The sequence below is a fragment of the Melospiza melodia genome, chromosome 31 (genome assembly GCF_035770615.1).
Source record: "Melospiza melodia melodia isolate bMelMel2 chromosome 31, bMelMel2.pri, whole genome shotgun sequence".
In the NCBI taxonomy this organism is placed as follows: Eukaryota; Metazoa; Chordata; class Aves; order Passeriformes; family Passerellidae; genus Melospiza; species Melospiza melodia.
In genome coordinates, this window is record NC_086224.1 from 2,564,125 (window position 1) to 2,587,264 (window position 23,140).

The following is a 23,140-nucleotide window of genomic DNA, read 5'->3' on the forward strand; positions in this document are numbered from 1 at the left end:
CTATAATCTAATCTAATGAATGTAATGGAATGGCATGGAATCTAATCTAAAATCTAATCTAATCTAACATAATATAATCGAATCTAGTATAGTCTAGTCTAATTAATCTAAACAATCTAATCTAGATTGTTTCTAGTCTAATTAATCTATCTAATCTAATCTAATCTAATCTAATCTAATCTAATCTAATCTAATCTAATCTAATCTAATCTAATCTCCCATGTCTAATAGAGCCTTAAATGTGCCAGCGAGTCCCAGTCCATGATCTCCCTGCTGCCCTGGAGGTTCCCAGCCCCCTGTTCCGCGGGCACGCAGCCGGGCACGCTGCCCCTCATCTCCTCGTGCCACGCGGCCTCCAGGAACGCCGTGGCCATCAGGGTTTCATCCAGGCCTGGCTTAGCAGGGCTGGGCTCAGGGAGGGCCTGGGGCCAGCCCCGTGCCCGGCTGGGGTGCAGGGAGAAGGTTCCAGGCTGCCCCAGAGCACAGAACTCCCCCTGCTCCGCGGGGGCATCCAGCAGCGCTTCCCACTCCGTGCTGCCCTTCAGCTCCGTCAGCTCGCCCGGCGCCTCCTGGCACCCCTGGGCACAGCCGGGCACCCAGGGCACCTCTGCCCAGGGCTGCTGGCTCTGCTGGGCGCCTCGGTTCTCCACCGGGCTCCACCGGTGGCTGCTCTCAAACTCCTCGAACTCGCGCAGCAGCCGCTGCAGCTCCGCGCCCACCTCGAGGCCCCCGCGGGCGGCGGTGACGGTGGCAGTGCCAGCGGGGCTGGGGACACGGCGGGGACACTGCTGCGCTCGCCTGGAGGAGGGCACGGGATCTGGAAGGGCCCTGTGGGACAGAGATGGGTCACCTCTGAAAAATCATCTTTGCCCAGCTGAGAATGCTCAGGGAAAAATGAAAACGATTCTTTTGTCATTTGCTTCTCCTGCGTTTTGCTGCTTTGGGATGTGGTTGGGCATTGTTAACCCAGGTAATTGTTTCATTGGTTTCTGCTGTGAATTGTTTGGAATTAATGAATTAATGGCCAATTAGGGCCAAGATGTGTCAGGACTCTGAGGAGAGTCACAAGTTTTTCATTATCATTTTTTTAGCTTTCGTCTGTGTCCTTTCCCTATTCTTTAGTAGAGCTTAGTATAGCATTCTTTTATATAGATATAAAAAAATATGTATATATCATTCTATAATAAATATTTATTATATTATATCATAATATTATAGTATATTATGAATAGTATTAATGTAATATAATATAATATAATATAATATAATATAATATAATATAATATAATATAATATAATATAATATAATATAATATAATATAATATAATATAATATAATATAATATAATATAATATAATATAATATAATATATATTACATATATATTATACATATTATATAATGTTATATATGAAATTATTATTTATATTATATATTACATATTACGTATTACATATTGCATATTATATATCTATTATATAATATATACTATATAATTATGTAATTATATAATTGCATATATATTATATAATTATATAATACATATACATATATATTATAATTATATAATATTTAATATATATAATTATATATATTATATATATATATCAGCTTTCTAAGTACATGGAGTCAGATTCATTCCTTCCTGCCATGGGGGACCCCAGAAAACACCACACCTAATAATGAATTTCTTTCCTTTTTTTCTTTCCTTGGCTCAGCCCCAGAGCCCCACTGAGGGGTGTTTTACCTCTCGCCCTAACTCAGTTTTTCTCTATCAAGACCTTTGTTATTTTGCCTTTTATTATTTATTTTTTGTTGTTTCCAACACTGCCACAAAAGCCATCCTGCTGATTTTATTCATCTGAAGTAACTCAGCTGTTTCAAACATGATATAAATCACCAAAATATTATAAGACCAAGCTTGAGGAGACCCTTCTAGCAGTGGATTTGGTTTTATACCTCTTGCACCTAGCTTGGTGTACTCTACAGAGTTTTGTTATTTTGTCTTTTATTAAAACTTTTCTGTTTCTAACACTACCACAGGACCCATCCTGCTGATTTTATCCGTCTGAAGTAGCTCAGCTATCCCAAACATGACAAAAATCACCAAAATCTTATAAAATCTAGCTCGAGGAGACCCTCATATCACTGGATTTGGTTTTTCCTGAGAATCACCTGTGTCCTTTGAGGGTGCTGCTCTTGAGCCACTGGGCGTACTGGGGGTGAAGCTTCCAGAAGGCTCCTCTGCCCGGCTCCCCCTTCTCGCGGGGCACCTTCACAAAGCGCTTGTTGATGCACAGGTTGTGCCTGATGGAGCTCTGCAAGCAAAAGAAAAAAAGAAATTAATTTTAAAAATTTTCAAAGTTTAATAGTAATAAAACGATGCACGGGTTGTGCCTGATGGAGCTCTGCAGGCAAAAGAAAAAAAGAAATAAATTTTTAAAATTTTCAAAGTTTAATAGTAATAAAACAATGCACAGGTTGTGCCTGATGGAGCTCTGCAGGCAAAAAAAATAAAGAAATAAATTTTTAAAATTTTCAAAGTTTAATAGTAATAAAACGATGCACAGGTTGTACCTGATGGAGCTCTGCAAGCAAAAGAAAAAAAGAAATTAATTTTTAAAAATTTTCAAAGTTTAATAGTAATAAAACGATGCACAGGTTGTGCCTGATGGAGCTCTGCAGGCAAAGAAAAAAAGAAATAAATTTTTAAAATTTTCAAAGTTTAATAGTAATAAAACGATGCACAGGTTGTGCCTGATGGAGCTCTGCAGGCAAAAGAAAAACAGAAATAAATTTTTTAAATTTTTCAAAGTTTAATAGTAATAAAACGATGCACAGGTTGTGCCTGATGGAGCTCTGCAGGCAAAAGAAAAAAAGAAATTAATTTTTAAATTTTTCAGAGTTTAATAGTAATAAAACGATGCACAGGTTGTGCCTGATGGAGCTCTGCAGGCAAAAGAAAAAAAGAAATAAATTTTTAAATTTTTCGAAGTTTAATAGTAATAAAATGATGCACAGGTTGTGCCTGATGGAGCTCTGCAAGCAAAAGAAAAAAAGAAATTAATTTTTAAAAATTTTCAAAGTTTAATAGTAATAAAACAATGCACAGGTTGTGCCTGATGGAGCTCTGCAGGCAAAGAAAAAAAGAAATAAATTTTTAAAATTTTCAAAGTTTAATAGTAATAAAACGATGCACAGGTTGTGCCTGATGGAGCTCTGCAGGCAAAAAAAATAAAGAAATAAATTTTTAAAATTTTCAAAGTTTAATAGTAATAAAACGATGCACAGGTTGTGCCTGATGGAGCTCTGCAGGCAAAAGAAAAAAAGAAATAAATTTTTAAATTTTTCAGAGTTTAATAGTAATAAAACGATGCACAGGTTGTGCCTGATGGAGCTCTGCAGGCAGAAAAGAAAACAAGCTTTTAAAATTTTAAAGGTTTAAGAGTAATAACATTAAATTACAACCATTAAATTAATGGTTGTGAGAGTAGCAATATAATTAGAGTAATAAAAATTTGGACAATTAGGATTTAGGACAATATAAGACAATAAAAACAAAGAGTTATGGATGGTCTCGGTGCCTTTTTCTGGGCAAAATAAGCCCAGAAAACAGAGGATTAACCCTTAAAAGCAACAGCCTGTTGCATATTCATACATCTCATGAATGATTCATAATTCCACTCAAACACAGGATTCTGTGTCAACTTCTTCCTCTGAATTCTGATGGCTCTTCAGGCCTGAGCAAGGCGGGAATGTGAAAAATGCCAATAATTTATTTTTAAAATTTTAAGACCTTAATAGTAATAAAATAGTTATAAAAATAGCAATATAATTAGAGTAACAAAAATTTGGACAATTAAGATTTAGGACAATATGAGATAATTAAACAGATGGTCCAGGTACCTTTTTCTGGGCAAAATAAACCTGAAAAAGGACCCACATTAACAGAGGATTAACCCTTAAAAGCAACAGCCTGTTGCATATTCATACATCTCATGCATGATGCATAAATTCCATTCAAACACAGGATTCTGTCCGGGCACTGTCGGCTTCTTCCTCTGAATCCTGATGGCCAAGGTGGGAAGAACTCGATAAAAAAGCAATAAATTATCTTTTTTTTGAAAGATTCAGGTGTCCTGTGGCTTCTATATTGCTGTGAATCCTCCCAAAAAATGCATTTTACATAGCATAGTTTCTATTTTAACATTTTGTTATAGCCTAAAACTATATTTAACACACTATTTAAGAAGATTAATACAGCACAAATTTCTAACATAACACATATAATAATAATTTGAATATTTGCAAAAAGCCAATCATAAAACATGCTTAAATATTTAACACAATACTTAAGGAAATTAATACAGCACAACTTTGTAACATAACATAATATTCATTTGAAACATTCCTACCCAGATACAATCTGAGATTTCAAACATTCCTGCCTGGATACAATCTGAGATTTCAAACATTCCTGCCTGGACACAATCTGAGATTTCAAACATTCCTGCCTGGATACAATCTGAGATTTCAAACATTCCTACCTGGATACAATCTGAGATTTCAAACATTCCTACCCAGACATAATCTGAGGTTTCAAACATTCCTACCTTGATATAATCTGAGATTTCAAGCATTCCTGCCTGGACACAATCTGAGATTTCAAACATTCCTGCCTGGATATAATCTGAGATTTCAAACATTCCTGCCTGGACACAATCTGAGGTTTCAAACATTCCTGCCTGGATACAATTGAGATTTCAAACATTCCTACCCGGATATAATCTGAGGTTTCAAACATTCCTACCCAAATATAATCCAGAGGTTTTTGAGACACCAGCATGGTTTCTCCACTGGATTCCCCAGAGGAGCAGCAGCTGCCTCTTCTTCCACTGGATCTTCAGAGGAAGAATAAATCCTTCTCTACAGATCCCTGCTCCAGCAGAACCACCCCTGACACTGCAGGAGGGCTGAGCCACAATTCCAATGGGATTGCTGCCAACACCCCGACCCACACAGTGCCAGGTTGGGTTCTGACTCTGTCAGTGTTGTTTTTAGTTCACTGCATTGTTTATTTTATCCTTTTATTTTCTTCCCTATTAAAGAACTGTTATGCCTGCTCCCATATTTTTTGCCTGAGAGCTCTTAATATAAAATTTATACCAATTTGGAGGGAGGGGGTTTGTATTCTCCATTTCAGGGGTGGGTCCTGCCTTCCTTAGCACACACCTGTCCTTCCAACCTAATGAGACAAAATGTTATTCTTGCTCTCATATTTTTAATATAAAATTTATAGCAATTCTGATGAGGGGAGGGTTTACATTCTCCATTTCAGGGGAGGCTCCTGCCTTTCTTAGCACACACCTGGCTTTCCAAACCGAGACAAACCATTATTCCTGCTCCCATATTTTTTGACTGAAAGCCCTTAATATAAAATTTATAGCAATTTGGAGGGAGGGGGTTTGTATTCTCCATTTCAGGGGTGGCTCCTGCCTTCTTTAGCACACAGATGTCTTTTCTAACCAAGACAAACTGTTATTTCCTGCTCCCATATTTTTGCCTGAGATCCCCTTAATTTCAAATTTCTAGCAATTTGGAGAGGTGGGAGGGGGTTTATATTCTCCATTTCGGGGGAGGCTCCTGCCTTCCTTAGCAGACTCCTGTCTTTCCAAACCAAGACAAACTGTTGTTCCTGCTCTCATATTTTTAATATAAAATTTATAGCAATTCAGATGAGGGGAGCGTTTACATTTTCCATTTCATGGGAGGCTCCTGCCCTTCCTCAGCAGCCACTTTCCCAAACCCACACACCCTCTCCTACCTGCCAGCTGGGGTGGGCGCGGCGGAAATAGCAGAAATTGTCGCTGATCCACTTGCAGATGGCAGCCAGGGTGAGCTTGGGCTGCTGGCTGGCCTCCATGGCCATGCAGATCAGCGTGGCGTACGAGTAGGGCGGCTTGACGTGGCCGTTTGTCCTGTAGTCGACGTCCCCCGGGTGTCCCGGCGGGGTCACCGCCCGGGCCACGCTGGCGGCGCCCGGCGAGGACGCGGCCGAGCGCGGGATGTCCATGTAGTGGCCGAGCTCCTCGGAGGTCAGGGGAAATCCCGGGCTCTGGAAGTCCACCAGGCTCACCAGGTTCTCCCAGATGCTGCAGCGGTCCTCGGGGTCCTGGGAGATGGGGGCCAAGCCCAGGTGGGCGCCCGTCAGCTCGGCCAGCCACAGCAGGTCGGGCTGGGCACCGCGGCGCTCATCCTGGCCGGAGCCCTGGGCTCTGGGCACGGGGCTGGAGCACACCATGGCTCAGGGGGGGCTGCAGGAGGTAAAGGGCACCGTGAAATAAGAGATTTTTGTGTCGCAGACATCTTTTATGAAAACATTCTTTCTTTAGCATTTATGAATATGGATTTGTATTTTGGGTATTCAATACTTGTGTTGAATTGATATCTATGGATATCAAAATCCATAGATCAATATCCATATTGGGAATGAGATGTACCAAAGTTATCAATATGTGTTTGTATTTTGGGCATTCAATACTTGTATAGATAAAAGGACCCTGGAATCACCTGTAAATTGCGGTGTGTGTTTGGGAATTATCCCGCAATAAACATCCACTTTCTAACTCTAAACTTTTAGGGAGTTTTTGGATACTGGTACCAGATCAATATTCATATTGGAAATGAGATGTACCAAAGTTATGAATATGCATTTGTATTTTGGGTATTCAGTACTTGTACAGATAAAAGGACTCTGTAATCACCTGTAAATTGCGGTGTGTATTTGGGAGTTATCTTGCAATGAACATTCACTTTCTAACTCTAAACTGTGAGACAGTTTTTGTCTGTCACAGTTGGATATCGGCGCTAGATCAATATCCATATTGGGAATGAGATGCACCAAAGTTATCAATATATATTTTGTATTTTGGGTATTCAATACTTGTATAGATAAAAGATATAGATTATATATTATATAGATACAGATTTGTAATCCCCTGTAAATTGCAGTGTGTATTTGGGAGTTATCCCACAGTAAACATTCACTTTGTAACTCCAAACTGTCAGAGAGTTTTTGGATATTGGTACCAGATCAATATCCATATTGGGAATGGGATGTACCAAAGTTATCAATATGTATTTTTATTCTGGGTATTCAATACTTGTATTGAATTGATATCTATGGATATCAAAATCCATAAATCAATATCCGTGTTGGGAATGGGATGCACCAAAGTTATCAATATGGATTTGTATTTTGGGTATTCAATACTTGTATAGATAAAATATATACTTGTATATAAAAGATATAGATTATATATTATATAGATACAGATTTGTAATCACCTGTAAATTGCAGTGTGTGTTTGGGAGTTATCCCACAGTAAACATTCACTTTCTAACTCTAAACTGTCAGAGAGTTTTTGGATATTGGTACCAGATCAATATCCATATTGGGAATGGGATGTGCCAAAGTCATGAATATGCATTAGCATTTTAGGTATTCAATATTTGGACAGATAAAAGGGCTCTGTAATCACCTGTGAATTGCGGTGTGTATTTGGGAATTATCCCACACTAAGGATCCACTTGCTCACTTTAACCTGTTAGAGAGTTTTTGGATATCGGTACTAGATCAATATCCACATTTTTAATAAATCAGCGGACTCTGTTTATCCTGTGTATCGCTTCAGGAGGGTTGAGGTTCCGCGAGGTGCAGCCGCTGCCCGGCACCCAACAGGCGCTCCTGGAACCCCTGGAGCTGCCTGGGTGACACCTCTGGGTGACACCTCTGGGTGACACCTCTGGGTGACACGGAGCTCCATGCTTGCCCTGGTGGGGATTTCACAGCCCTGAACCTCGGGAAATTCCCTCTAAACCCCCTAAACCCGCCGGGCTGGCGGGGCCCAGCGAGGTTTCGGCAGGAAAGAAATCAGCATCCCCTCCCTGCCCTTAAACAGCACAAACTCAGCCCTGCGTCCCGCCGAGCGAGGCTGTTCCTCACGGGTCGCAGGAGAGTCCAACGCCTCCACCCTAAATACCCTAAAAAACTCATCCATCCTCCCATCCCGTCCCTGCCACCGATTTCCCCCCCGCTTTGACGCCATTTCTTTGCCATCTCCCCCACCCCCGGTCCCCGTGGCAGGGAGGGACCCCGAGCCCAGCGTCACCTTCAGCCTGCGGGGAGCTCCGGGGGCGCTGCGCTGGTTCGGGCTCCGGGCGGCGGATCCGGGCTGCGTTTCGGGCCAGGAGAGAGGCGGCGAGGGAGGGAGAGGAGCGGCCCCAGGGCAGCAGCGGCCGCTGGCCCGGCGGAACCGGGAGCGCGGCGGAACCCGGGGCGCGCGGGGGGCGCCGCCGTTTGGGGCGGGGGGCTCGCGGGCGGCTCCCGGGACGGGCATTCGCTCGCATTCGTTCGTTTTCGCTCGCATTCCCTCGCCCGGTGGCCAAACGGGCTCCTCGGTGCCTCGTCGGGCTCGGCGGAGCGGCGGCACCGGGCTCCGGTAGCGGGGGAGCCGCGGCATCACCGGAGCGCTCCCCCCGAGCCCGTTCGCTCGCGGCAGTCCCGGGAGAGGAGAACGGGCCCGGCCCGGGAGGGAGAGCGAGGCTTGAGGAAGGGCAGGAACGCAGAGGGATGGGAAGGGAGGAGGGGAAAGCAGCGCCGAGGGGCCGGGGCCGTACCGGGGATGGTGCCCGGGGGTGCCGGGGACCAGAGCGGGGCAGCGGCAGCGGCAGCAGCCCCGAAGGCGACGTGCTGCCCTGTGTCCTGTGTGTGTGTCCTGTGTGTGTCCTGTGTGTGTCCTGTGTGTGTGTCCTGTGTGTGTCCTGTGTGTGTGTCCTGACCGTGTGTCCTGTGTGTGTGTCCTGTGTGTGTGTCCTGTGTGTGTGTCCTGTGTGTGTCCTGTGTGTGTGTCCTGTGTGTGTGTCCTGTGTGTGTCCTGACCGTGTGTCCTGTGTGTGTGTCCTGTGTGTGTGTCCTGTGTGTGTCCTGACCGTGTGTCCTGTGTGTGTGTCCTCTGTCCTGCCCTGTGTGTCCTGACCCATGTGCTGCCCTCTGTCCTGCCCTGTGTCTTCCCCTCTGTCCTGCCCTCTGTATGTCGTGCCCCGTGTCCTGTGTCCTGCCCTGTGTCCTACTCTGTGTCCTGCCGTCTGTCCTGCCCTGTGTGTCCTACCCACGTCCTGCTCTGTGTCCCACGGTGTGCCCTGCCCTGTGTCCCGCCCTGTGTCCTGCTCTTTGTCCCGTGCCGTGTCCTGCCCTGTGTGTGTCCTTCCCTCTGTCCTGCACCGTGTGTGTCCTGCGTTGTGTCCTACCCCGTGTCCTATCCTGTGTCCTGCTGTCTGTCCTACCCTGTGTGTCTTACCCTGTGCCCTGCTCCGTGTCCTGCCCTGTGTGTGTCCTACAGTGTGTCCTGCCCTGTGACCTTCCCCTCTGTCCTGCCCTGAGTCTGTCCTGCCCTGTGTCCTGCCCTGAGTGCCCTGCCCTCTGTGTATCATCCCCTCTGTCCGGCTCCATGTCCTGCCCTCTGTCTGTCCTGCCCTCTGTCCTGCCCTGAGTGCCCTGCCCTGTGTCTGTCCTGTCCTGTGTCTGTCCTGTCCTCTGTGTGTCCTCCCCTGTGTCCTGCTCCATGTCCTGCCCTCTGTCCTGCGCTGTGCCCTGCCCTGTCTGTGTCCTACCGTGTGTCCCGCCCTCTGTCCTGCCCTCTGTTGTCCTGTGCCCTGCCCTGTGTCCCACGGTGTGTCCCTGTGTCCTGCCCCGTGTCTGTCCTGCCCTGTGTCTGTCCTGCCCTGAGTCCTGCCCTGTGTCTCACGGTGTGTCCCTGTGTCCTGCCCCCTTGTCCTGCCCTCTGCCCTGTGTCCTGTCCCGTGTCTGTCCTGCCCCATGTCTGTCCTGCCCCGAGTCCTGCCCTGTGTCTCACGGTGTGTCCTGCCCTCTGTCCTGTCCCGTGTCCCGCCCTCTGTCTTGCCCCATGTCTGTCCTGCCCTCTGCCCTGCCCCATGTCCCACGGTCTGTCCTGCCCTCTGTCCTGCCCTCTGTCCTGTCCCGTGTCTGTCCTGTCCCGAGTCCTGCTCTGTGTCTCACGGTGTGTCCTGCTCTCTGTCCTGCCCTCTGTCCCGCCCCGTGTCTGTCCTGTCCCGAGTCCTGCCCTGTGTCCCACGGTGTGTCCTGTCCCGTGTCTGTCCCGTCCCGTGTCTGTCCTGCCCTCTGTCCTGCCCTCTGTCCCGCCCCGTGTCTGTCCTGCCCCATGTCTGTCCTGCCCTCTGTCCCGTCCCGTGTCTGTCCTGTCCCGTGTCTGTCCTGCCCCATGTCTGTCCTGCCCTCTGTCCCGTCCCGTGTCTGTCCTGTCCCGAGTCCTGCCCTGTGTCCCACGGTGTGTCCTGCCCCGTGTCTGTCCTGCCCTCTGTCCTGTCCCGTGTCTGTCCTGCCCTCTGTCCTGCCCTCTGTCCTGTCCCGTGTCTGTCCTGCCCTCTGTCCCGTCCCGTGTCTGTCCTGTCCCGTGTCTGTCCTGCCCCGTGTCTGTCCTGCCCCGTGTCTGTCCTGCCCCGTGTCTGTCCTGCCCTCTGTCCCGCCCCGTGTCTGTCCTGCCCTCTGTCCTGCCCTCTGTCCTGTCCCGTGTCTGTCCTGCCCTCTGTCCCGTCCCGTGTCTGTCCCGCCCCGTGTCTGTCCTGCCCTCTGTCCCGTCCCGTGTCTGTCCCGTGTCTGTCCTGTCCCGAGTCCTGCCCTGTGTCCCACGGTGTGTCCCGCCCCGTGTCTGTCCTGCCCCATGTCTGTCCTGCCCTCTGTCCTGCCCCGTGTCTGTCCCGTGTCTGTCCTGTCCCGTGTCTGTCCCGTGTCTGTCCCGTCCCGTGTCTGTCCAGCCCCCCGGAGCACCCTCAGCCCTCTGGCCGCTCCCCGAGCCCCCACCCCCGTTCTGGCTCCTCACGCAGCACCCACAGCCCCGAGGGCAAACCTGGGGGTTCGGGGCGCTGCCAGAGCCCCGAATCAAAGGGTTAAAGGGCTGCGCCCTCGGTGGGATCTCAAAATCACAGCCGGGGGTTTGTAAGAGAAACCCCCCACTGACCCCTGCGTCAGAAACCTCTGTCACTGACCCCCTGAGCCAGAAATTCACTCCAAGGTTTGCAGGAGAAACGTTTCATACGAAAAACCCTCTTTTACAGACGGATTCGACGCATCCCACTCGATTGGCTGACGGATAAAAACATCTTTTCACAAATAATCCTTGAGAAGAGTGGAAAAACAGAATAGGAAAAGACCTAGGGGACAGCAGGAGGGCGGGGATGGAGTCTGTGCACCCCCGGGACCCTCCAGGTGTCCCCCTGGTCCCCAGGAGTGATTGGGGGGACAGCAGGGATGGATTCAGACACTTTGTGCACCCCCAGAAACCTCCAGGTGTCCCCAGGAGACACCAGGGACAGATCCAGGGGCTCTGCGCACCCCCAGGACCCTCCAGGTGTCCCCCTGGTCCCCAGGAGGGAACAACAGGGACAGATCCAGGGGCTCTGCGCACCCCCAGGACCCTCCAGGTGTCCCCCTGGTCCTCAAGAAGGGACAGCAGGGATTGATCCAGACCCTCTGTCCCTCTCCAGGTGTGCCCAGGAGTCACTGAGGGGACAGCAGGGGTGGACCCAGACACTCTGTCCCTCCACAGGACCTTCCAGGTGTCCCCTCAGTGCCCAGGAAGGGACAGCAAGGATGGACCCAGGTCCCCTGAGCATCTCCAGGACCCTCCAGGTGTCCCTCAGGAGTCACTGAGGGGACAGCAGGGGTGGATCCAGATGTTCTGTGCATGCCCAGGATCTGTGAGGGGCTCTGGGGGGATCTGTGAGGAGCTGGGAGGTGTCACCCCACCCTGGGATGTCCCCCATTGCCAGCACCTCTAATTGGGGTGCTGGGGATGGAGGGACACCCCATTATGGGGGTCCCACTCTTGCTTGCCCCCCCCCATCCCCGGGTTCCCTGTACCCCCAGAACCTCCTCAGTCTTGGGGGAACACAGGGACCCCTCCCCATGCCCCCCTCCCTCCCTTCCCCCCAATTCCATCCCCGGCACCCCCAAAACCCGCCCGCCCGCCAGGAGGCGCCGCTGCCTGTCATTTGCATATTTTTGCATATTTTTTGCATATTTTTGCTTACGGCGCAGCCGCTCCGCGCGCCGACAGCGTCCCCTGGCGGCGGAACCGGGCAAAGCGCGGCCACGCCCACGCCGCCAAGCCCCGCCCCCGTTGCCGTGGTTACCGCTGACGTCACGCGCGCCGTGACGTCACGGGCGGCCGCGGGCAGCTGCCAAGGTCCCGCCGTGTCCCCGGCACCGGCACCTGGCACACCTGGCACTGTCACCTGTCACTGTCACACCTGGCACTGTCACCTGTCACTGTCACTGTCACACCTGGCACTGTCACCTATCACTGTCACACCTGTCACTGTCACACCTGTCACTGTCACACCTGGCACTGTCACACCTGTCACTGTCACACCTGGCACTGTCACACCTGTCACTGTCACTGTCACAGCTGTCACTGTCACACCTGGCACTGTCACTGTCACACCTGGCACTGTCACACCTGTCACTGTCACACCTGTCACTGTCACCCATCACCTGTCACTGTCACTGTCACACATCACCTGTCACTGTCACATCTGTCACTGTCACCTGTCACTGTCACACCTGTCACTGTCACACCTGTCACTGTCACACCTGTCACTGTCACTGTCACATCTGTCACTGTCACCTGTCACTGTCACACCTGTCACTGTCACACCTGTCACTGTCACACCTGTCACTGTCACTGTCACATCTGTCACTGTCACACCTGTCACTGTCACACCTGTCACTGTCACCCATCACCTGTCACTGTCACACCTGTCACTGTCACACATCACCTGTCACTGTCACACCTGTCACTGTCACACATCACCTGTCACTGTCACATCTGTCACTGTCACCTGTCACTGTCACACCTGTCACTGTCACACCTGTCACTGTCACTGTCACCCATCACCTGTCACTGTCACACCTGTCACTGTCACCTGTCACTGTCACTGTCACACCTGTCACTGTCACCTGTCACTGTCACAGTCACTCATCACCTGTCACTGTCACACCTGTCACTGTCACACCTGTCACTGTCACACCTGTCACTGTCACCCATCACCTGTCACTATCACCCATCACCTGTCACTGTGACATCTGTCACTGTCACCCATCACCTGTCACACCTGTCACTGTCATCTGTCACTGTCATACCTGTCACTGTCACCCATCACCTGTCACTGTCACACCTGTCACTGTCACATCTGCCATTGTCACTGTCACCCATCACCTGTCACACCCATCACCTGTCACACCTGTCACTGTCACCCATCACCTGTCACACTTGTCACTGTCACTGTCACTGTCACACCTGTCACTGTCACCTGTCATCTGTCACCGCAACGGGGGGGGGGGGGGGGGCCAGGACTGACCCTGACCCTCGGAGCGGGGCTGGGGGAACCCACGGGGGGACAGCAGCACCCCCAGAGTGAGCAGTGACCCCAGAGTGACCCCAGAGTGACCAGTGAGTGACCGTGAGTGACCGTGAGTGACCCCAGAGTGACCAATCAGTGACCCCAGAGTGACCGTGAGTGACCCCAGAGTGACCAATGAGTGACCGTGAGTGACCGTGAGTGACCCCAGAGTGACCAATGAGTGACCCCCAGAGTGACCGATGAGTGACCCCAGAGTGACCAATGACCGTGAGTGACCAATGAGTGACCCCAGAGTGACCGTGAGTGACCCCAGAGTGACCAGTGAGTGACCCCCAGAGTGACCAATGAGTGACCGTGAGTGACCGTGAGTGACCCCAGAGTGACCAATGAGTGACCCCAGAGTGACCCCAGAGTGACCGTGAGTGACCCCCAGAGTGACCCAATGAGTGACCGATGAGTGACCGTGAGTGACCCCAGAGTGACCAATGAGTGACCCCAGAGTGACCCCAGAGTGACCGTGAGTGACCCCCAGAGTGACCAATGAGTGACCGTGAGTGACCGTGAGTGACCCCAGAGTGACCAATGAGTGACCGTGACCGATGAGTGACCCCAGAGTGACCAATGAGTGACCCCAGAGTGACCGTGAGTGACCCCCATAGTCCCACAGTGATCCCCACAGCAAGCACTGAGCCACTCTCAGAGTGACCAGTGAGTGACCCCCAGAGTGACCCCTGCACTGGGGACACCAGCACCCCCAGAGTGACCAGTGAGTGACCCCCAGAGTGACCCCTGCACTGGGGACACCAGCACCCCCAGAGTGACCAGTGAGTGACCCCCACAATGACGAGTGACCCCTTCATTGGGGCCACCATCCTCCCACAGCGACCAGTGAGTGACCCCCAGAGTGACCGTGAGTGACCCCAGAGTGACCCCTCCATTGGGGACAGCGGCACCCCCAGAGTGACCAGTGACCCCTCCCCTGGTGACCAGTGAGTGACCCCCGGAGTGACCCGTGAGTGACCCCCACAGTGGCTCTGAGTGACCCCAGAGTGACCCCAGAGCGATCCCTCCATTGGGGACACCGGCACCCCCACAGTGACCACTGACCCCTCCCCAGTGTGCCACCGTCACCCCAGCAGTGCCACCCACCGCGGTGTCACCGCTGCCCCCCCAGTGACCCCCTCAGAGCGGTGCCCCCCCCCTCCAAGGGGCGCCCCCTCCCCATTAAATCCACACCGAGAGCGGGGGGTGGGCACAGCCGTGTATTGCCAACACCGGGGGGCACCGGGAGCAGTGGGGCACGACCCCCCCCCAGGAACCCCCAGAGACCCCCCAGGAACCCCCAGGAGCCTCCCAGATACCCCCAGGGACCCCCAGAGACCCCCAAGGACCCCCCAGAGAGCTCCCCAAGGACCCCCAGGAACCCCCAAGGACCCCCAGGGACCCCCATGGAACCCCCAGAGACCCCCCAGGAACCCCTCCAGGCACCAGCAGAAATGGGGGTGCCCCCCCGACCCCAAACCTGTCCGCAGCCAGGGCCCCCCCATCCCCATCCCAATCCCGGCGTTTTTTGGGGTTTTTTTCCCCATTTCCCATCCCCAGGGTGCCCCAATCCCATCCCTTACCCTGCAGCCTTTCCCCATCCCCATCCCGGGGGGTCTCTGCCCCCAATCCCGGGGGTCTCTGCCCTCAATCCCCGGGGGTCTCAGCCCCACCCCCCCCATCCCCAATGCCGGGGGTCGCAGCCCCCTCCTCAGATTTCCTCCAGGAAGTCCACGGGGAACAGCCCCACTTTGCGGCCCGTGAACACTTTGACGTATCCGTTCACCTCCTCCCCCTTCTGCACCACGATCTGGGGGGGACAGGGGGGTGGTGAGACCCCTGAGACCCCCCAGAAACAGCCCCCGGATCAGGGGAGACCCCCAAGACCTCCCTCCAGAGCAATGGGACCCCCAGGAACCCCCCCAGAGCAGGGAGACCCTCAGGAACCCCCTCAGGACAGGAGGGACCCCTGAGACCCCCCCAGAACAGGGGAACCCCCCGTCCAGGACAGGGGAGACCCCCCCAGGACAGGGGAGACCCCCAGGACCTCCCCCAGAGCAAGGCGACCCCAAGGAACACCCCCAAGACAGGGGAGACCCCCAGGAACACCCCCCAGATCAGGGGAGACCCCTGAGACCCCCTCAGGACAAGGGACACCCCCTCAGAGCAAGGGGACCCCCAGGAACCCCCCCAGGACAGGGGAGACCCCAGGAACGCCCCAGAGCAAATGAGGAGGGGTCGGCACAGAGCAAATCTCATCCACTGGGATGAGGATGATGATGATGATGATGCAGTTTATGGGGTCCGGCTGCTTTTGGGGGGCTTGAAGAGGGCCGGGAGGGGGGGGTCCCCGGGTAATTTTGGGGAGGGGGTTTCATCTCACCTGATCCTTTTTGAGCGTGATTTGCCCGATTTCCCGGTTTCCAACGAAGGAACGCGTCACTTTGTGCACCCGCTCGCCCGCCCGCACCCGGATGATGAAATTAGGAGGGAAAAACCCGACTTTCTCCCCGATTTTGCCCTGCAAGGAGTTCAAGGAGTGTAGCATTGTGTGTTTTATACAGGTTTTGTTGTAAAGTTGATTATTTTATATAAATTAAGATTATGGTTTGACCTTCGGTTCCCCCCCATGTTGTCCCCTCATAATGGTTTGTTCCTGAGTTATTTGTCCCTCGTTTCCCGCCAGACTGCAAGGGGGGAGGTTGAGGCCGATTTGGGGGTCCCAAACTCCCCTTCCTGCCAGGATAGAGGGTGCCAGGATAGGCATTGTGTGTTTTATACAGATTTTGTTGTAAAATTTATTATTTTATATAAATTAAGTTTATGGTTTGACCCTCCGTTCCCCCATGGTCTCCCTTCATAATGGTTTGTTCCTGAGTTGTTTGTCCCTCGTTTTCCCGCCAGTGACCGGGCGGGACCAGACTGCAAAGGGGGAGGTTGAGGCCGATTTGGGGGTTCCAAACTCCCCTTTCCTGCCAGGATAGGGGGTGCCAGGATAGGCATTGTGTGTTTTATAAAAAATAACCAACTTTACAACAAAACCTGTATAAATTAAGATTATGGTTTGACCCTCGGTCCCCCCCCATGTTGTCCCCTCATAATGGTTTGTTCCTGAGTAGTTCGTCCCTCGTTTTTCCCGCCAGTGACCGGGCGGGACGAGGCTGCAAAGGAGGATTTGAGGAGGATCTGGGGGTCCCAAACCCCCTCCCCACCAGGATAAGGGTCAGAGAAGGTTTGGGGGTCCCCTCCCCACCAGGATAAGGGGTCAGAGAAGGTTTGGGGGTCCCCCAAAGCGTTTCCCCATCCTCACCCGCCACCACTCCTCGTTGGAGTCGTCGACCACCGTGATCTTCTCCCCCGGCCTGGAAAGGAAGGAAGGGATCTCTGAGGGAGGGAAGGACTCCCAGCCCATCTTTGGGTGGGTTTTCCACCCAAGAAAAATCTCATTTTCCTTCAAAATCATCAGGGAAACCAATGGGGAAAAGCAGGCAGGAAAAATATCAGGAAAAGCAGTGAGGAAAACTAGCTGGGAAAACCGTGAGGAAAACCAAACAGGAAAACCAGTGAGGAAAATCAGTCGGGAAAAACCAGTCAGGAAAATCATCAGGAAAACCAATAAAGAAAACAGTCAGGAAAACCAGTCAAGAAAAATCTCATTTTCCTTCAGAATCAGCTCCTGGGACACGCAGCCCGCGGGCTCAGGGATTGCAGCTCAGCCTTGGGAAATCACGGAGCCATGTGGAGCCAAACCGCCAAAAAACACAAAAACACCCCCAAAACCACAAAAAACCACCAAAATTCCCCCAAACAAACAAACAAACAAAAAACCTCGGGAAAAATCTCATTTTCCTCCAGAATCAGATCCTCCAGCCCTGAGTCTGGCATGGGACGGAGTCAGCCTCGGGAAACGCACAGAACCACGTGGAGCCAAACCCCAAAAAACCCAAAATCCCCCCTAAAACCTCCATAAAGCCCCAAAACAACAACAACAACAAAAAAAACCAAAACAAAAACAAAAAACAAAACAAAACAAAACGAAACAAAAAATAAAACCAACAAAAAACCATAAAACCCCCCAAAAAACCTCAGGAAAGAGTCCGTGGAAAGGCTGGGAAATGCTCAGAACCACACAGAGCCAAACCCCCCAAAAAACCCCAAAAAACCCCAAAAAACCCAAACCCCCCCCCAAATAACCCCATAAAACCCCCCAAAACAAAACAAATCAAAAAGACCCAAAAAAACTCCATAAAACCTCGGAAAAAGCTCAGTACAAAGCTGGAAATCCACAGAACCACGTGGAGCCAAACCCCAAAAAAACACCCAAAAAACCAAGTAAAACCCCAAACCCCCCCCCCAGAAAAACCCCAAAACCCCAAAAAAACCCAAAAAACCCAAAAACCACCAAAAGTCCACCAAAAAAAAAGCAGCTCAGCCTCGGGAAATGCACGGAACCACGTGGAGCCAAAACCCAAAAACCCCCAAAACCCCCCGAAAAAACCCCCCCATAAACCCCCAAATACCCCAAGAAAGACCCAAAAATACCACCAAAAACCCTCCCAAAACCCCCCCAAAAAACCCCAAAAAACCCCAAAACCCAAGACTCCCCAAAAGACTCCCCAAAACCCCCCAAAGCCTCAAAACCCCCCTAAAACATCCGAAGTAAACCCCCAAAAAACCCCAAATCCCCCAAAAACCCCAAACCCCCAAGAAAGACCCCAAATAAAACCACTCAAAACCCCCAAATAACCCCACAAATAAACCCCATAAAACCCCCAAAACCCCCCGGAAAAAAAAAAAAAACAAAAAACAAAAACCCCCCAAAAAAACCCAAAAAACCCTCCAAAACCCCAAGAAAGACCCAAAAAAATCCCCAAAAAATCCCAAACAACCCCCCCAAAACCCCCCGAAAAAAAACCAAAAAACCCCGAAAAATCCCAAATAATCCCCCCAAAACCCCAAAAAACCTCCCAAAACCCCCATAAACCCTCCCAAAAAACCCCAAAAAAACCCCAAAACCCCCCCAAAAAACCCCCAAAAAAACCCCAAAAGTCCCAAACAAACCCCCCAAAACCCCATAAAACCCCCAAAACCCCCCAAAAAACCCCATAAACCCCCAAAAACCCCAAAACCCCAAAAAAACCCCCAAAAAATCCCAAACAAACCCTCAAAAGCCCCATAAAACCCCCCGAAAAAAAACCCCGAAAACCCCCATAAACCCCCCGGAAAAAACCCCAAATCCCCCCAAAAACCCCCCAGAAAACCCCAAAAAACCCCCCAAAAAACCCCAAATCCCCCCAAAAAAACCCCAAAAAAACCCATAAAACCCCATAACCCCCTCCCAAAAAAACCCAAAAAAACCCAAATCCCCTCAAAAAACCACAAAAAAACCCTAAAACCCCAAAACCCCAAGAAAGACCCCAAATAAAACCACTCAAAACCCCCCAAATAACCCCACAAATAAACCCCATAAAACCCCCAAAACCCCCCGGAAAAAAAAAAAAAAACAAACAAAAACCCCCAAAAAACCCCAAAAAACCCTCCAAAACCCCAAGAAAGACCCCAAAAAAATCCCCAAAAAATCCCAAACAAACCCCCCAAAAACCCCATAAAACCCCAGGAACCCCCCAAAAACCGCCAAAAGCCCCCCCCAAAAACCCTAAAAAAACCTCCCAAAAACCCCATAAATCCCCCCCAAAAAACCTTAACAAACCCCCCAAAAACCCCATAAAACCCCAAAAAAACCCCAAAAATCCCAAATAAAACCCCCAAAACCCCCCGAGAAAAACCAAAAAACCCCAAAAAATCCCAAATAATCCCCCCAAAACCCCAAAAAACCTCCCAAAACCCCCATAAGCCCCCCCCAAAAAAACCCCAAAAAACCCATAAAACCCCAAAACCCCCAAAAATCCCAAATAAACCCCCAAAAACCCATAAAACCCTCAAAACCCCCCGAAAAAAAACCCAAAAAACCCCATAAACCCCCAAATCCCCCCCAAAACCCCATAAAACCTACAAAAACCCTATAAAAACCCTAAAAGCCTCCCCAAAAAAAACCCAAAAAACCCCAAAACCCCCAAAAAACCCCCCAAAAAACCAAAAAAAAACCCCAAAAATCCCAAATAAACCCCCCAAAACCCCCATAAAACCCTCAAAACCCCCTGAAAAGAAAACCAAAAAACCCCATAAACCCCCAAATAACCCCAAAAAACCCCACAAAAAACCCCATGAAACCTACAAAAACCCATAAAAACCCGAAAAGCCCCCCCAAAAAACCCTCCAAAGCCCCCAAAAAACCCCCAACTCCCCCAAAAAACCCCAAAAAACCCCAAAACCCCCCAAAAACCCCCAAAAAATCCCAAACAAACCCCCCAAAAGCCCATAAAACCCCCCGAAAAAAACCCCGAAAACCCCCTCCGAAAAACCCCATAAACCCCCAAAACCCCCAAAAAACCCCCCAAAAAACCCCCCAAAACCCCAAAACCCCCCCAAAAAACCCCAAAAATCCCAAATAAACCCCCCAGAACCCCATAAACCCCCAAGAAGAACCCAAAAATACCACAAAAACCCCAAAAAACCTCCCAAAACCCCCCAAAAAACCCAAAACCCCAAAAAAACCCCAAATCCCCCCCCAAAAAACCCCAAAAAATCCCAAACAAACCCCCAAAAGCCCCGTAAAACCCCCAAAACCCTCCGAAAAAAAACCCCAAGAAAACCCATAAAACCCCGAAATGCCCCCAAAAACCCCCACAAAAAACCCCATAAACCCCCCGCAAAAAACCCCCCAAACCCCCCCAAAAACCCCAAAACCCCAAAAAACCACCATAAAATCCCAAACAAACCCCCAAAACCCCATAAAAACCCCGAAAAAAAACCCCGAAAACCCCCATAAACCCCCCGGAAAAAACCCCAAATCCCCCCAAAAAACCCCCAAAAACCCCCCCAAAAAAACCCGAAAAACCCCATAAACCCCCAAATCCCCCCAAAAAACCCCACAAAAAACCCCAAATCCCCCAAAAACCCCCAGAAAACCCCGAAAAACCCCATAAACCCCCAAATCCCCAAAAAACCCCCCAAAAAACCCCAAATCCCCCCAAAAACCCCCAGAAAACCCCAAAAAACCCCCCAAAAAACCCCAAATCCCCCCAGGAAACCCCCAAAAAAACCCATAAAACCCCATAACCCCCTCCCAAAAAAACCCCAAGAAAACCCATAAAACCCCCAAATCCCCCCCAAACCCCCCCAAAAAACCCAGAACCCCCAAAAAACCACCATAAAATCCCAAACAAACCCCCCAAAACCCCATAAAAACCCCCGAAAAAACACCCCGAAAACCCCCATAAACCCCCAAAAAACCCCAAAAAACCCCAAAACCCCCAAAAAAACCCCAAAAAATCCCAAACAAACCCCCAAAAGCCCCATAAAACCCCCCGAAAAAACCCCCCGAAACCCAAATCCCCCCAAAAAACCCCCAAAAACCCCAAATCCCCCAAAAAACCCCCCAAAAAACCCATAAAACCCCATAACCCCCTCCCAAAAAAAAACCCAAAAAACCCAAAAAAACCCAAATCCCCCCAAAAACCCCCCAGAAAACCCCAAAAAACCCCCCAAAAAACCCCAAATCCCCCCAAAAAACCCCCAAAAAACCCATAAAACCCCATAACCCCCTCCCAAAAAAACCCAAAAAACCCCAAAAAAACCCAAATCCCCATAAACCCCCCAAAAAAACCCCAAAAAAAACCCCAAAACCCCCCAAAAACCCCAAACAAACGCGGGCACTCACGGGAAGTCCAGGTCGTCCTTCTCCAGGGCTTTGAAGCGATAAAGGGCCACGAAATAATGGGAGTGCAGGAACGCCCCCGGCTGCGGCTTCTTGCTCTGTGTGGGGGTTTTGGGGGGTTTATTTGGGATTTTTTGGGGGGATTTGGGGTTTTTTTTGGGGTTTTGGGGTTTTTTTGGGGGTCTGCAGGGGGAGTGTTGAATTGGGGATTTTTGGGGTGCAGGGGTTGGTTTGGGGGTACCTTGTCGTCCGCCGGGCTCTTCTCGGCTTTTTTGTCGCCCTCGGAGGCGCCTGGGGCCAAAAAGAAAAAAAAAAAGCCCAAAAAATGAACAAAATTAACAGCCCCGAAAAGAGAAACCCGCGGCAAAAAGTAAAAATAGAAAATTCCCAAAAACCAACCCCCCCCCCCTCCCAAAAAAAACCCCTCAAAAATGGGGAAAAAAAATCCCAAAAACAAAATAAAACAAAACAAAACAAAACAAACAAAAAAAAAGCAAACAAAAAACCCCAAAAAACCAAAAAATCCCCACCAAAAAAAACCCAAAAAAATACAAACAAAATAATAATAAAAAAAACAAAAACAAAAACAACCACACCAAAACCAAAACCAAAAAACAAAACAAAACAAAACAAAAAAAACCCAAAACCCCCCAAAAAACTGAAAACCAAAGGTGAGGGTGTGGGTTGGGGACACTTTTTGTGAAGGGAAAAACCCCCAAAAACCAACAAAAAACAAAACAAAAATAACAGCCCCAAAAAGCAAAACCCGCGGCAAAAACTAAAAAAAAAAAAAAAATAACCCAAAAAAACCCAAAAAACCAAACCCCCCCCAAAACCCCCCAAAAAAACCCTCAAAAAACCCCCCAAAAAATCCCCGAAACCCCCCAAAATAAAAAAAATACCCCAAAATCCCCCGCAAAATAACCCCCAAAAACCCAAAAACCCCTAAAACCCACACCCAGTGCATCCCCAAGAACTCAGCCAAAAAAACCCCAAAAATCCCCCCAAAAACCCCAAAAAAACCCCAAAAAACCCCCAAAAAACCTCAAAAAATCCCCCAACCCCCCCCAAAAAAACCCCAAAAAAACCCCAAAAAACCCCCCAAACCCCCAAAATTAAAAAAATACCCCAAAATCCCCCAAAAATCCCCAAATCCCCCCAAAACCCCCAGCCCCTCACCCTCAGCTTTGCTCCCCGCCGCCTTCGCGGCCTCGGGCTCCTCGTCCATCATCGCCGCCAGCGGCTGCGGGAAAAAGGGCAAAAATGGGGGGGCTCGGGGGGTTTGGGGGACTTTGGGGGAATTTTGGGGGGATTTGGGGGGGATTTTGGGGGAATATTGGGGAATTTGGGGGGTTATGAAGGGGTTTGGGGGGGTTTTGGGGGGATTTGGGGGCGTTATTGGGGGGGTTTGAGGGGTTATTGGGGTGTTTTGGGGGGTTATTGCAGAGTTATTGGGGGGGTCTGGGAGGAATTATTGGGGGATTTGGGGGGTTTTGGGGGGATTTTGGGGGGGTTATTGCAGCGTTATTGGGTGTTTTGGGGGGGATTTGGGAGGTTATTGGGGGTTTTGGGGAGGGGCTTGGGGGATTATTGAGGGGAATTTGGGGGGTTTATGGGAAATTTTGGGGTTCTTTGGGTGGTTTTTGGGGTGGTTTTTGGGGTGCCACTCACGTTTTTCTTGTCCTCCTGGCCCTTCTTGCGCTCCCGGTTGGCCATGATGACCCCGGTGCGGAGCGTCTCGAACACGGGGTCGGAGCCGCTGCCTGCGGGGAGGGGGCGAGGGGGGATTTGGGGGTTTTGGGGGGGTTTGGGGGGCTCAGGGGGCTCAGGGGGGTCAGGGAAGGATTTTGGGGGGGATTA

The 23,140-nt window shown here is 50.2% G+C and overlaps 2 protein-coding genes across 2 annotated transcripts; both read right to left on the reverse strand.

Annotated features, from left to right (window-relative positions):
• Positions 1-224: 224 nt before the first annotated feature.
• Positions 225-6,301, reverse strand: LOC134431249 (forkhead box protein J1-like). The gene is made up of 3 exons (XM_063179233.1): positions 5,825-6,301; positions 2,176-2,318; positions 225-828 (listed from the first exon to the last, which is right to left on the reverse strand). The coding sequence occupies exons 1-3, from the start codon at positions 6,299-6,301 to the stop codon at positions 225-227; spliced, it is 1,224 nt and encodes a 407-aa protein (XP_063035303.1).
• An 8,858-nt stretch (positions 6,302-15,159) lies between these two features.
• Positions 15,160-23,047, reverse strand: STAC3 (SH3 and cysteine rich domain 3). Its single transcript, XM_063179288.1, has 7 exons — positions 22,952-23,047; positions 22,460-22,523; positions 21,522-21,571; positions 21,284-21,378; positions 16,814-16,865; positions 15,887-16,024; positions 15,160-15,313 (listed from the first exon to the last, which is right to left on the reverse strand). Exons 1-7 carry the CDS (start codon positions 22,994-22,996, stop codon positions 15,215-15,217), a joined length of 543 nt encoding a protein of 180 aa, XP_063035358.1. The 5' UTR covers positions 22,997-23,047; the 3' UTR covers positions 15,160-15,214.
• Between the last annotated feature and the right edge of the window lie 93 nt (positions 23,048-23,140).